A 15,213-nucleotide genomic window follows, 5' to 3' on the forward strand; every position below is an offset into this window, starting at 1 on the left:
GCAATCAGCGGGGAGGTCTCTAACCCCCTAACCATATCTGCCCCAGGCGCGGCATGACTGCAGAGCTTCCGGTCAGTGACATCTCGCTGCCGTGGACAGCTCTGGGCTTTGACCACGGCCTCTACCGCATACGGGCGCACAGCCAGGAAGGAAGAGGCTTCCTCTGGTCTCCTTGCTAAGCTCCCCGGAGCCTCAATAGGAGCGGCAGCCCGAGGGAGGCCAGGACCGCCTCATCGATTTGCGTTCCCCCAGCAAACACAGGTGCACTCCCTGAGAATCGCTCTCCCCAGAGAGAGTAAAAGACCCTGTTAAAAACAACTGATTAGTTTCCCCCGAGGTTAGCTGGCTCTGGATGGTCTCTCAAACGCCTGAATAGACTCTCTACTGGAGGCACGTGCCTAGCGATTAGCGCCGTGCCTGCTACCTGGGGTTCTCTTTGGAAACCACCCGTACGGGTTAGTTGGGACTGAATGGACCAGCGTCCCTGGGGACGAGAATTGGCTGAACGAAGCCATTCCACCTGTGCCTGGCTGTCTGCCCTGAGTAAGCCTGAGTGCCAGCCCTACCCTATGAAGATGGATGGGGAGTTGCTTCTTTCCCTTGGCACCCTCCGGCCCAAACAGAGCAGCTTATGGTCTTTATCTAGCTAATAGCTGAAATCTGGAGTTGCTGCGGGCAAACTGCTTTCTTAAGGGCGCCCTGGCTCTGAAACTCACTGTCCTTTGGTCTGAGAATGCATGTTGTTAACTGGATTTGGCCTATGCAAGACCCTGCCTAGTCAGTCTCTTGAGAAATTTCTCATCCTCATTTTTTGGGTGGTCCATGAAAGTACCTTCTTCCTTCCTTGCTTCCTTCCTTCTTCTTCTCTTAAAAAACCCCTTACTTTCTATCTTAGAATCAACACTATATTGGTTCCAAGGCAGAAGAGCAGTTAAGAGCTAGGCCATGGGGGTTAAGCGTCTTGCCCAGGGTCACTAAGTGCGGAGGCCAACTTTGATGCCAGGCACTCTATCCACCGATCCACCTAGACGCACCCTGACCACGAGATTTCTTAAGAGAAGTAGCATAAGGGATGATATTAATGAGAAGGACATTTGTGTCTGAACTTCAAAACCTGCTTTAACTTTGTTTTTTTCCATTGACCTTTTCTGATAGGGCAGGGTTTAAAGACTGATTAAAAAAATCTGGATAGTAATATTTGTTATTTCATTTTTATCTATTCCATCATTTTCATTGAGAACGTGTTCCCTGAGAATAGAGAAGTCCTGGAAAATTTTTTAAAAAGCCTAGAGGATTCCTAGTATTGCTTTCTTTTTTTCAAAAAGTCTTTCTTTTTTAGTAACAACTCAAGACAGAAGGGCAATTGGCAAATAGGGTTGTGACTTGCTCAGGGTCACACAGTTAGGAAGCCTCTGATGCCACATTTGCACCCAGGTTCTATCCCTAGGCATGGTACTCTATCCACTGTGCCACCTGGCTGTCCCTCTAGTGTTTTCTTGACCAGAAATGTAAGGTACTTCCAAAGCCTTTCTTCCTCGATGATCCTCCGCCTATTTCACAGGTAGAGAAACTGTGGCAAGAGGGGAAAAGCAAATTTGGGATCAAGTTTTGAAATGAAACCAGGATCATGACCAACTGTGAATGCTATTGCAGCTAAGGAATTTTGTGACGGGAACAGAATGCTTCAGATTATAGTCAAGGAAGATGAGCAGCCAACTGGACAGAGAATATAAGGGCTAAGCCGATGGATAAAGCCCATACAAAGGTGGCTAATGGTGTGCTAGCTCTGTGGATTTTATCAGTTCCCAACTTAGGAATTTCATAATACATTCAGTCCTTGAGAACCCTAAGAGCGCCTCCTGTTCTTCCCTTCATTCACCCTCCTCCAAGGTCATGCCCATCACAAGTTTCCTCTAATGAATGGCTTACAGAATTCTGGAAGGTAATGGTAAATCCCCAGAAATACTTTTATGCCAAACAGAAACTTAAGTAACACCAGAGTTGCAGTTTATTTGATTCTTTGCACCAATAAAGAATTTGTTTCCCTAGACTTTTCCCCTAGATAAAATTAAACTAAAATCGAATTTAAGAGCCTGGAAATTGTTCTTCATGAGGCTAATCCACCAGAGGGAGCTATTGACTTAAGTTTTGCGCAAAAAGCTCCTCATTCCTTTGGTTTCCAAAGCAACAAGAAACTTCGTTGGAGCCATTAGTTGGTGATTGTGGGCACTGGTGACCACAGAAAAGGAACGGTCAGTTTTCCAAGGTCCTCTCGTGTGCATGAGACATTAAAGGAGGGGTTTCCAAATGAAGATGCTTGACATCCCAGGGGGCCTGCCTACAGGGGACTCTTCATTCTTACCTTGTTGGAAGCAATATTTCTGTTCTGCTTCTCTCTTGATCACAAAGACTTTGGATCAGATTTCTTTTGTATTGAGCCTTTTGCTCCTTTCTCTCCATTATCAGACACTTGTCTTCAGAGACCACAGATAGTGCTGCCCTTCTTTGTTCCCAGTGCCCAACATTCGGAAAGCCCCTGACTACTAGGTGAAAACTACTACTATTTTCCAGAAGCTCATCCTAACGGATAACTTTGGATTTTAGAAGATTGTTCTGAGAACTCCAAGTCAGAAGAGCGTGGTCCATTGGTGATAGACCCCACGTGGCCAAGCATCACCGTCTGTGACCCATGAGAAAAATAGACAATGGTGCCAAGTGAGGTCTTGGAGGAGTGGGAGAAAAAGATGCAATAATGGTGTCCAATGAGGGTAGGAATGATTTAGCCTTGTTCCTACTGGGCTTTGGTTAACTTCACATGGCACCAGTTTCCCGAAATGAAGCTGGTCCAGGGATCTTTTGTCCTTTAGGTGCAGGTGAAAGTAGTATGGCCTAGTCAAAAGAATGATGGACTGGAACTCCGGGGAAAGTCCTGGCCACTAAACCTACTAGCTGTGCAGAGGCTGCATTCTTTCCCCAAATGCACTCCTTTTTCACCTCAAATGCCTCCTTTCCTTCTCAGCTCAGCTCAAACACCCCTTCTAGTTAAAGGTTTTCCTCATCACTCCAGCTGTCTGTGGCTCCTCCTCTCCATGCTCATTCATGATCTCATATTTATTTGTAGGTGCTTACATGCACATATGCCTTCTTTTCCCCTATAGAAGGTCAGATTCTTGAGGGCAGGGACTGCTTGGGTTTTGTCTTTGTATCTTCAATGCTTAGCAGAGTTCCTGGATCACAGCAGATGCTTAATAAATACTTCCTGATTCATCTCGCCAAACCTTAGTTTTTAAAAAATCTGTGAAATGGAGATAATGAAGTACTACCTACTTCACGGGTTTATTGTGAGGGAAGCAGTCTTTAAGCTCTCTAGAAATGGGAGTTATTATTTGGCGACCACTCCAATTTATTGCCAGAATTTGACAGTCACCAAAGCCATTTAGGTTGGCATAAAGTATTTTCAAATTAAGGAGATATGAATTCCTCAGTTTTGATTATTGTTTAAAAATCATAATAAAAGCAACAAGACTACACATATTTTAGGGACAGGACCTATGCTTTATGGATTGCTGTATCTCCTCAGTCCAAAGAATGTGCACTCAGCACATATTAGAGCTGAATTTAGTTTCAAAGTATTCTTCTTTATTTTAGAGACTTTTCTGATAGAATCCAATGCATTTCCATCACACAGGAGAACTGCAGTGAGCTTTGGGAAGACTGAACCTCCCTTGTCAGTACTCTGCAGAGTATTGATGAAAATCTAGTTTTTGAGCTCTGTCTAAGGTGCTGAGCTCCACTCTTGGCTCAGCAGATGATTTATGAACTTCTTTTTCAATAGAAAATTCCCTTTTTGTTTCACTATATGTCTTCTTAAACTCGGCATGCTCTCTCCTCTGTGTGTAGTTTCCACAGAGATATGTATCATAAGATTAAATTAAATTCAGCAAACATTTAGTGGGATCATAGGACAATAGATTCAGAAATGGAAGGGATCTTAGAAGCCACCTAATTCAATCTCATTTTACAGATGAGGAAAATGAGGCTCAGAGAGATGAAGCAAGTTTCTCATGGCCACACAACACAGGTGGCAAATGTAGCAAAGCTGAAATTAGAACCTAGATTTTTTTTATTCCAAGGCCAGAACTCTTTCTGGTGCATCATGCTAAAGACAGGTAATTGGATCTGCTGTGAATTAGCCTTGTAAAGACTTAAAAAAAAAGAAATTTATACTCCCATGAATTTCCCAGGTTCTCCTTTGTATTTTTATCATCTTGGATGATCATGGATTATTCCTCTTTCAACCTTCCCTCCTCCCTAGTCTGGATCTCTTTTCACTTATAGCTGCTTTATTTCCCAACCCTGTCTATGGCAGCTCCGCCACTTCTATCTTCCATGCTTCTGTCGTCAGGCCTGGAATCAGGGGAGAAAAGCAGCTCAGGGAGTAAAAAGAAGTCTGTGGGATGGATTTGAGTTTCTTCACATGTTCAGAACAAAACATAGCATCTTCCCTCTAAAACTTGCCCCTTCTAACATCTCCATTTGAGAATCACAGAATTTCAGAATGAGGAGGAACATCCTTATCTCAAGGCATCAGCTGACAGTGCCAGTATTCTTCCATTTACCCGGGCCAGACTCCTCACAGTGGTTGTTCAAACCTTCTCTTTTTCCCTCAAGCTTCCTACGACGTGACCTTTCTTGCACTCTCACAGCTAAGGACTTCACTTTGTACTGTATTGAGAAAATAAAGGCCTTTCGCTGTGACCTCCATCTCAGACTGCTGACATCATCCTTCATCCTTTCCTTTTTCTGGTCTCTAATGAAGAGATGCCTCTTCTCCTTGCCTTGATTCCAAAGCCTTCTCCTTAACTGTCTTGGTTTCTCTTCGCTTTTCTATCTTCTCTCTTGGTATCTCTTGGTATCCTCATCAGATACCATGGGTTTAACTCTACGATGACCCTCAGATCTATCTATCTAACCTGGTTTCCTTCTTGAGCTTTAGTCCCACATCATCACATGCCTATTTATTAGTCAATTCAAACTAGGTGTCAAAAACAGAGCCCGTTATCTTTCCCTCCAAACCTACCCTTCTTCTAAACTTCCCTATTCCAACCAAGCCCCCCCAACCACAGTGCCATCCTTCATTCCTCATTCTCACTTAAAAATGCATCCAGTTGGCTGCCGAACCTTGTTTCTACCTCCGTGATACAAGTTCTCCCTTCCTTTGCTCATCTGGCCACCATCCTAGCTCAGCCCCATCTCACCTCTCACCCAGACTATGGAGATGGGCTCATAATTGGTCACTCTGCCCGAAATTCTCTGAACTCCAAGTCATCGACAACTACCAAAGGGATTTCTCCTATTGGAATGTCTGATCGATGACTGACTCCCCTACTCAATAAGCTCCAGTGGCTCCCTATTACTCCTAAAATCAAATTCACCCCACTGTGGCACTTAAAGCCTTTCACAAACCAGACTTAGCCTTATTACACATTACTCTCTGGCATGTACACAGACTAGAGTCTTGCCAAAATGGCCTTCCTTCTGTTCCTCACACAGCACCCCATTTCCCGTCTCAGTGCATTTACACTGGCTGTCCCCCGTCTCTGGCCCGGTCACTGTGTGGAAAGTCAGGATTCCATTAAGGGTCAGCTCCTTGCAGCTCATGCAGCTTTGGACAGGAGGCCCTTCTGGAATCCTCTTGCTGCTAATACTTTCTTCTCAAAATGTATCTGCCTTTAGACATACACTTTATCCCCCCGCTAGACTGTAGATTCCTTCGTATCCGTGTCTACACTGCGCTCGGCACATATCAGGTACTTGATAAATGTTTGTTGATCAACTAGAAACCTTAACATCCCTTTTGACTCCTTTCCACCTCTCACCTCCTACAACTAATCAGTGGCCGGTCTTGTGTCTCTCTCTGCCATTTGTCCCTTCCTCTCCATGCCGATTGGCAGGACTGCACTTCAGGTCCTCGTTGTCCCATCGCCTGCACCATCACAACAGCCTCCTGACTGGTTGTCTTGCCTGCAATTTCCCCTTTTCTAGATACCTTTAATATGGCCGCCAGAGTAATCCACGTTACGTACAGCCATGCTGGCGCTATTCCCTCATTGAAATACCCTTCATTCCTTAGCCAGACCCCGAAGGCGCTTCACAATGTTGCTCAAACTTATCTGAATAATATTATTTTACTGATTTTCCATTTCATGACCCAAATGCCGGAGCCAAGCTGGATGGCTAGCTGACCTCGTTCTGCCCTTTCTATCCTCTGTGTCTTGGCACACGCGGTGCCCCACGTGCCCTGGGCATAATGGCCGTCTCTTCCTATTGACATCTTTCTTTTCCTTGATGGCCCAATTCTGCGGTCATTTCCTTTATGAAGTGTTTTCCCATCTACCCGGGTAGAAATCGACATTTGTACAAGGTAACATGAGGCTATTCATTGGCCGTGATCCCTCCCCTTTTCTGATTCATTTGGCCCGACTTCTATGGGCTCACTCACATACTAACTCCCATTATAGATATTGGGGTACGTGCTTCACTCACTCATTGAGATCAAAGCCCAAGCCAACATTTTGCTCATCGTCCTCTCTTCCTTTTTACAGTCATTCACAGAAAGGACTGGCTACAATTGACGTCTCTGTTGGATCCTCTCATGCTCATTTCTCATTTCCTTGGAATTTGGTTTCTGACTTTACCATTCAACAGAAACTACTCTCTCCAGGGTCACCGATGGTCTCCTACCTGCTACAATGAACCATCTTTTCTTAGTCTTCTTTATATTTGATCTCTTTGAAAAGTTGACATTATTGATAACTCCTTTCTCCTCTATCCTCCTCCTTCCCTTGTTTTCCCATGTACTTACTGCTTCTTGGCTTTTCTCCTTCCTGTCTGAATCATACTACTTTTCCCTTTGCTGGATTATTATCCTTTTCTGGTCTACCCAAGGGTGGACATCCCACAAGGATCTATTCTATGCCCTCCTCTCTTTTCCCTATACACTCTTTCCCTTAGTGATTTTATCAGCTCTCCTAGGTTCAGTTATCTGTATGCACATAATCCTCAAATTTAAATATCTAGCCTGGCTGTTCTTGAACTTAAATCTCATATTATCAACTACTTGCTGCACAGTTTGACCTAAGTGTTCTGTAGGCATCTCAAGATCCATCTTCCTAAAATGGAACTCATTCTCTCCCAAATCTATCCCTTTCCCAAATACCATGACTCTCCCTTCTGCCACTCTTTTATCTAATCAGTTGTTAGGTCTTCTCGAACCTGTTTGTCCTTTTTAAACTTGTACTCACATCTTTGTTTTTTAAAGCCCTTACCTTCCACCTTATAATCAATACTAATTATGGGTTCCAAGGCAGAAGAGTGGTAAGGGCTGGGCAACTGGGGTTAAGTGACTTTCCCAGGGTCACACAGTAGGAAGTGCCTGAGGCTGGATTTGAATTTAGGACTTTCCATCTCTAGGCCAACTGCTATCCACTGAGCCACCGTGCTGCTTCTCTTCCACTTACGTCTTAGCCCTTGATCCCAGTTCAGGCCCTCATCACTTCTCATCTAGGATATTACAAGAGCTTTCTCTGATTCCATTCTCTCAAAGATATTTCCCATAGCTTCCTGGCATATAGTAGGCAATGACTACTAGCTAACTAACAATTGGAAAACTGATATTGCCAAAACAAAGATAAGATCATGTCCACTGCCCTCTACTAAAAAAATCTTCAATGGCTCTCTATTTCTTTTAGGGCAAGATAAAAATTCCTCAGCCTTTTGTTTTAAGCTCCTTATAATTTATTTATTTATTTTTTGAACTGAAAAATTTTATTTAATTAAACTCCTTATAATTTAATTCTCAGTTCCAGACTTATTTCAGATTCTTCCCCATCATGCACTTTCTTCCAGTCAAACTAGTCTTCTAAGACTACTTGCCATTTACAACACCTCCATTCACAACATTTACTTTCTCATCTCTAAGTCTTTGCATAAATGGCTTCCTGAGTCTCTAATGTACTTTCTTCCAATCTCTACTTAACAGACTCTCTAGTCGCCTTCAGAGCATAGCTCAGATGCCGTATCCTCCACACGGTCTTTCCTGATCATCCCAGTTATCAGCACTTTCTTCCTCTTGCAATGGCTTTGTATATTTTGACTTATGTATATGTTGTACAATGCATCCCTCCAGTAGAATGTAAGCTCTTTGTGGGTAAGCACTGTTTATCTCTATATTTCCAAGTCCTAGAATAAGGCTTTGCACATGGTCAGTGCTTTACAAAGTGTTTGTTGAATTTAAATGAAATTCTTAAAGACTTGCTAGGCATCCTGGTATCAAAATTTACTGCAGCTATTGTTACTGTTTATTGTTACTGCTGCTATTTTTCATGATAATTTTAAATGGAGAAGAATAATTCTCTCTTTATTTTGAAAGCAATTTGCCTTAATCTGTAGGTCAATTTACATTGCCCACTGTTCATTTCTATTGCCTGGTCTGCTGACCCCCTCAGGGAAATCTCTTATTTACTCTGAATAATATTCATTCCTTTGCAGATGTTTCCATAAAAAGGTCAGGGAATTAAATTTACCTATGGGATCTAGCATCAGAATGTGAAGGAAAGCTGATTCTCAGTGAGAATATTCACTCAATTAAAATGAAAAAATTGAGTTGTACTTGGCCAAGTAAACAGTTTTTTTTTTCTAGTTGGCCCTCAGAGACAAGCTTTTCTGATTTCAAGAAAGTTCTTAGCATGGCGTAGCATTTTCTATATTTCGTTTTAGTTTTAATTTTGTTTCCAAAAGGTCACCATCTCAAGATGAATGACTCACTTGGTTTTAATTCTGATTTTTCTTGTAAAGAAAATATTAAGGCTGGGATGTTCACTAGGGATCATTTAATCTCATACTTTTTATTTTATGGATGAGGAAACCAAGGTCTAGAGAGGCGAGATGATTTGTCCAAGGTCACATAGCTAAAAGATGGCAGAGGTGGGATTTGAACTTTAGTTTCTTGGATCTACATATAATAAGTTACTTATCAAACCTAATCAATATCGACTTTCTATTTTATTCCTATAACATCTAGAGCTATTTCCATGAAACCATTTAAGTTTGCCATTAGATTATGGTACGGAAGTGTTAAAATCTCTTCTCTTTCCCTGTCTCTGGTACAAATATCTGCCTAGCTCATGTGGTTCTACATTGTTCATAGCACTCCAGAGAAGCCCAAAGCCAGCATATCCTACAAAACCGCAGAATCTCAAGCTGGACACGCCATGTTCCTAGCTAGAGGAGAGCTCTCTTTTTAGGCTTGATGGACTAGGGCTCCACTGGGCTTGAGAGAGGGCCCCAGAAACTTTTAATGCTGATAAAAAATTCACCTCTGAAAGTAAAAATGAATAGAAGTGGAGTGCCAGGCTTATCCTAACAGCACAGCCACTAGGCTTGGAGAAGGTGCTTCCCTGGTTCCTTGCTTTATTCACTTACCTCGGGCACTGGGTGGGGCAGAATTCATCATTTGAGAGGGGGCTGAGTGGGTAGAGCTCAGGCTGGAGGAGGAAGGGCTAGCCTGGGATGAGGACAGAACAGAGACGTTGGTGATTGAGCCCTGGTATCTGGTGCTGGGATAAGTAAGCTGTAGGAGGGAGAGAAAGTAGCAAGAAAGAAAGCAGAGTCAGGGGCCATCAAAGGAGAACCTTTCCAGCGGGTCCTAAAAGGATTCTACTTAGCCCTGGACTTTGTCCTCCTCCCTGCCGGCTCTCTCTGCCGCAGCTGGGCCAGGCCGGAAGGAAGTCCAAACTATAAAGCGCACACCCACCAATAAGGGGGACATCACTGCTTCTATTCAGGCGCGTAAGAGCCATGACGCCCAAATGGACGCCATTATGGAAGAAGACTCGGCAGAGAAAACTTGTGATCGGGCAAGGGTGGGTTAGAGGCGTCTGGATCAGAGCCGGCCTGCTTCTCAGGGAATGTGGACTGGTGGAACGGACATAGGTGGACGCTGTGGGCAAGGCAGTCTGGACACGTTCTCATTTAGAGACGGGGGCTCTTAAGGAATGGAAGCCTTTGCTATGGGGTCGTGACTGAAGACAGGCGGCTGCAGAAGGGAGCCAAGGCTCTCGGCCGGGGCGGAATAGCGTGTCCCGCGCGCTCTGAATTTCCCTCGGCTGCCCGGCGGGCTACCTGCATGTGATGGTACATGTCCTCGGGGACTTCTCCCATGGAGCCGTCAGGCAGGATCACCATGTTCCCCGCTTCACTGGACGCGTGAGAGGAGAGAGACGATGACGAGTGGCGGCCGGATCCCATCAAGTTCATTGGGCTACGAGTAAGAGGAGAAATCAGGAAAGAGTCATGGTACGCACTTTTCATTCATTGGCTTCCGATGGAAACAACGTGTGGAATGGAGTCTTAAAGCCCCCGATATTGAGGGTGAAACATAAATCAGTTATCTCTCTGGCGCGGGTCTCCAATCCCCTGCAACTCCCTGGTACAGGGGAGACTGCAAGCTAATGCAACCTTAGCATGTGGGGGATTTCTGGAAGGGAAAGATCACGGGGTCTTCCTTCTACACTAGCTTTCAGCCTGTTCCCCAAACTTTGTGCCCACAGCACCTTCCCAGGGTATAAACGAAGAGGAGATCCACTGCTGAAAAAGATAAGAATCTTGTCCTCTGGCTGTAAGCCGGGGTCTCTGCCCCCATTCGCCCATTAGGCAGGGACGGCCACACCTCATTTGCCAAATATGGCAGATGGCGGCCCATCATCTCTCATAAGTCAAGACAATTTCTTGCTGTGGGCAAGACCCGTAGGGAGAACTGAGAACATATGAGGTCGGTCGGGGGTGAGCTATGTTTGGGCCTCCCACAAGATGGTGGGCACATGTTACCCCACAATTTGCTCTCTAAAATCCCTCATTTATCAATTTTTCCTTGTGTCGTAGGCCCCATGGATCCTTCTCCTTTAATGTCCATTCCTAATTGGTTAGCAATCTCCAAAAGAGCGTGGAGCCTTTTGCTGTGGTGAGGAGCTGGCACAAAGGGAGTCTAGCCACGTTCAGACATTGCTCCTAATGATGTGGGCTCCTTTTTGCTCATCACATTCCTTAGTTCATTAGTCCAACGCCAGGAGCTGCGGTTTGGAATCCTGTCTGGGCTATGGACATTCTTGGGTCAGGGAGACTATGGAGGATCCCCATGCTTTGGCTTCCAGTAGTTAATTCTTTAGGGACGTGGACGTGTTCTCTCAGAGGACATCCCATACCTGTGACGATGCACCATCTTGATGGTCTCTGGGCTCATTGGGCTATGGGACACCAGAACGGTTCCTCGGGTTGTGTTCGTGCCAGAACATGCTGGACTCAGTTTATCCAAACCAGGAAACTCCTGTGAACAAAAGAACCACTAAAGATCCCTGGGTCGAGGTGTTTGTGGGAAGAGATGAAAGGTTAGGGGGGTTAGGATTTGAACAGACAGAAAATTTTTTTTTTGGTTGATAGTAAATGACTTTCTTTAGAAAACGACCCCATCTAGCTACAGGATAAATTAAATTAGAGACCTCTGCATATGGTTAGCCCCATGACACTAGGTTTTGTTCTAGCATTGACAGAGGCTAATTCTGGTGAGACCTGCAGGAAGGAAGAAAAGTTTCTTTCTCATTGTTGGAGTCTTTGCTATAGATAAAAATTTCTCTGGAGTTAGGAAGACTGTGAGCAAATACCAGCAATGGATAAGGTGGATATCAATATGTAGTTGAAGGGGCAGCTAGGCAGCAAACTGGATATAGCACCAGGCCTAGAGTTGGGAGGTCTTGGGTTCAAATGTGGCCTTAGTCACTTTCTAAATGTGTGACCCTGGGCAAGACACTTAAACCTTATTGCCAAGCCCTTGTTGCTCTTGGGTCTTAGAACGGATGCTAAGGCAGAAGATAAGGGTTAAAAAAAAATACTTAGTTGAGAAGCACTTATCTATTAAAGAAGTCTTAAACAAGGTGGAGGGATAGGATTAAACAGATCATTGTGTGAACTGTCATTTAAATGAAATCTTTTCCCCTGAGTTGAGCTGCTGGATGACACAGTCAGTAGGGTGGCAGAATATAAACTCTGTCAGTAATTGAAAAATAGCACAGTTTTATTTTCACATAATTAAATTCTTATTAAGATCCCAGACTACTTGGCAAGAAGGGCTGATCGCTAGGTCTATTGGGGACTCCACATTTATTTCATATTTCTGTCGTGGTAATGGAGCTAATTTTCACTTGATCACTGTGCCCAATACTAGTCCATTTTTGTGAGCCATGATTCTGGAGGACCAGACATTCATCTGTGGGATGAGTGGCAAACCGTTACCCCAGTGAATGACTTCTGTGCCTAGTCTGAAGCGGCTCTTCTAATTCTGTTCCTTAAAGATATCATATCATCGATTTTTGCTTTCAGAGGCAAGTGACATAAGCATTTCCACATCAAAGGCTGTTTTGTGCAGATTATAAGCAGAAAAGCTTTTAAAAAACTCTCACCACACCGATTTTAAGCACATGAGAAATTCACATCTCCTGTGAGAAATCTTAGCGTAGATCTACCTAAGGAAGTCTTAAAGTCACTCCATTTGTCTCTGCTCTCATTTTGCAAAGATTCTGCTTCTCTTGCTTGAGGTATGAGATGTGATGTGGTAAAAGCAAAATTACAAATACTTGAAGGTTGATATTTTTCTAATTCTTTCCTCGAAGCTAAGTGTCTCCAGTTCCTTTGCCTGATCCTTATACAAAATAGTCTCTTGTCCTTTCACTATCTTGGCTCTCTTCTTGATAATTCAGCAAACGTAATGACATACTCGTTTGTCTACATCTTTCCTAAATATCGTGTCTAGTCCTAACATGATGCTCCAAATGTTGTCTAAACAAAGATGAAGAGAAGCACCTCTTTATTCTGAATGCTATACCTCTCCTATTCCTGTCCAGGACCGCATTCGCTTTTTGAATGTCTGGTGATACTATATATTCCCATTGGGCCTGCGGCATATTAACCCCCCCACAGATTTGTCATATGAAGTTACCTAGTTAGTCTCTCCCATTTTGTATTTGTGAATTAGATTCTTTTGAAACCAAGTGTATGGACACAACACACCTGCCATTATTAAACTTTATCCTTTTAGGTTCAGTCCCTCGTTCAAAGGTTCACAGTTTTAGAGCTAGAAGATATTTTAGAACTCACCTAAGTTACAGGATAATAGATTTAGGGGTGTAAGGGGATTAGAGGCTATTTAGTCCAATTCTTTCATTTTACAGATGAGAAAATGGAACCCCAAAGAGATTCAGCAATTTTCCCCAAAGTCACAGAGGCAGTAGTGGCCCCGTTGGGATCTGAGCACAGGTCTCCCAACTCTAAACTGAGCATTCTTTCCACTGCACCAATGCTCTAATCTGTTCTTCTTTTTTGGATAAGAACTCTGTCATATGATTCTATTAACTATTCTTCCCAGCTGTGTGTTTTCTTTGAATCTGGCAAGCATATCTTCATTAAAATCATTGATAAAATATCCAAGTAGCACAGGGCCAAGAACAAATCCTTGAGTACTACACAGGCAATCTCCTTTAAAAATGATTATATTTATATATATGTGTGTGTGTGTATGCATATACACATATATAAAAATATACACATATATACAAACACACACATATATGTTTTAAACCCTTACCTTCTATCTTGGAATTAGTACTAAGTATTGATTCCAAAGCAGAAGAGCAGTAAGGGCTAGGAAATTAGGGTTAAGTGACTTGCTCAGGATCACACAGCTAGGAAGTGTCTGAGGTCACACTTGAACACAGACCTGGCTCCCAGCTGCCCCATCCACACTGATATTGATACTCTTTGGGTTCAGCTAGTCAAGCGTTTCTGAATTCTTCGTACTATATGCTATCTCATTTCTGCATATAGTGCTTGATTCATCAAGTTTTCAGTAAGAATAGTACGGGGGGCTTCCTCCAATACGTTGTTGGATAAACCGCTGAAGTGCTTCGACATGTCCCACACAGATGCCCTGGGAAGACAGGAGGATATTACAGGAAGACTTCTGGCCAAGATGGCTCCCTGAACATCCAGGCTGCCCAACTCCCACATATCTGTTCTAGCAATACCATGGAATTCCTGCCACACCACACAATGATCAAGAAATCCAATGAGACACTGTAGCTAATGACTTCTTTTATCCCTGGAACTTCATGAAAAGGTCAAGAAACCCAATAGGAAGGGGGGGGGGAACCAGTAAAGATAATGCCAGTCCAAGCAGAGAAATTAGTAGCTCCTCTCTACAAGTTTTAATGAATTAGACCAGATACACACAGATCCTGTAAAGCTCTGTGTCTAAGGAGGGCTCCCCAGTAAAGCCTTTGGGAGCCACAAAAAGTGGCTAGATTGCCTGGATATTTTGGCATCTCTACAATAATTTTGGACTCAAAGGAAAAAATAGACTTTCTGCAAGGACTACATGAATGCCTAGAAGAAATGAAGAAAGAAAAACTGAAATAAAAGCTCTGGAGGAACGAATTGGAAAGAAAATAAATGGCTTCCAAGAGAAAGTGATAAACTTTACTCAAGTTATGGATAACCTTAGCCATTACCCAAATAATAGATTCCTTGAAAACTGGAATAGACTAAATAGAAATCACCGACTCTGTGACTAGATAGCAAGGAATAGTAGAATAAAATGATTTTTTAAAAGAAAATATAAGATATCTGATATGAAAAAATGACCTGGAAAAAGGAGATAATTAAGGAATCATCGGATTCCTTGAAAACTACAATATGAACTGGAACGACTGCAGGAATTGATGCAGAGTGAAAGGAGCAGAACCAGGAGAGCATTGTACACAGAGACTGATACACTGTGGTACAATCGAATGTACCTTCTCTACTAGCAGCAATGCAATGATCCAGGACAATTCTGAGGGATTTAGGAGAAAGAATGCTATCCATATCCAGAGAAAGAACTGAGGGAGTAGAAACACAGAAGAAAAACAAGTGCTTGATCACATGGGTCGATGGGGATATGATTGGGGATATAGACTAAATGATCACCCTAGTGCAAATATTAATGATATAGAAATGGGTTTTGATTTATGACACATGTAAAACCCAGAGGAATTGTGTGTTGGCTATGGCAGGGGGGTTGGGGAGGGCAGGGAAAGAACATGAATCTTGTAACCATGGAAAAATATT

The 15,213-nt window shown here is 43.2% G+C and overlaps 1 protein-coding gene across 6 annotated transcripts in view; it reads right to left on the bottom strand.

Annotated features, from left to right (window-relative positions):
- Positions 1-15,213, bottom strand: part of DOCK3 (dedicator of cytokinesis 3) — a 604,983-nt gene that overhangs the window by 13,889 nt on the left and 575,881 nt on the right. For all 6 annotated transcript variants that reach the window (XM_056805016.1, XM_056805021.1, XM_056805018.1 and 3 more), the window contains 3 exons: positions 11,262-11,383; positions 10,183-10,321; positions 9,484-9,631 (listed from right to left, as the gene is read on the bottom strand). In XM_056805016.1, coding sequence (XP_056660994.1) covers positions 9,484-9,631; positions 10,183-10,321; positions 11,262-11,383 — 409 coding nt within the window. The remainder of the gene's footprint in view (positions 1-9,483; positions 9,632-10,182; positions 10,322-11,261; positions 11,384-15,213) is intronic.

Source organism: Monodelphis domestica, chromosome 7 (genome assembly GCF_027887165.1).
Source record: "Monodelphis domestica isolate mMonDom1 chromosome 7, mMonDom1.pri, whole genome shotgun sequence".
Taxonomy (NCBI): Eukaryota; Metazoa; Chordata; class Mammalia; order Didelphimorphia; family Didelphidae; genus Monodelphis; species Monodelphis domestica.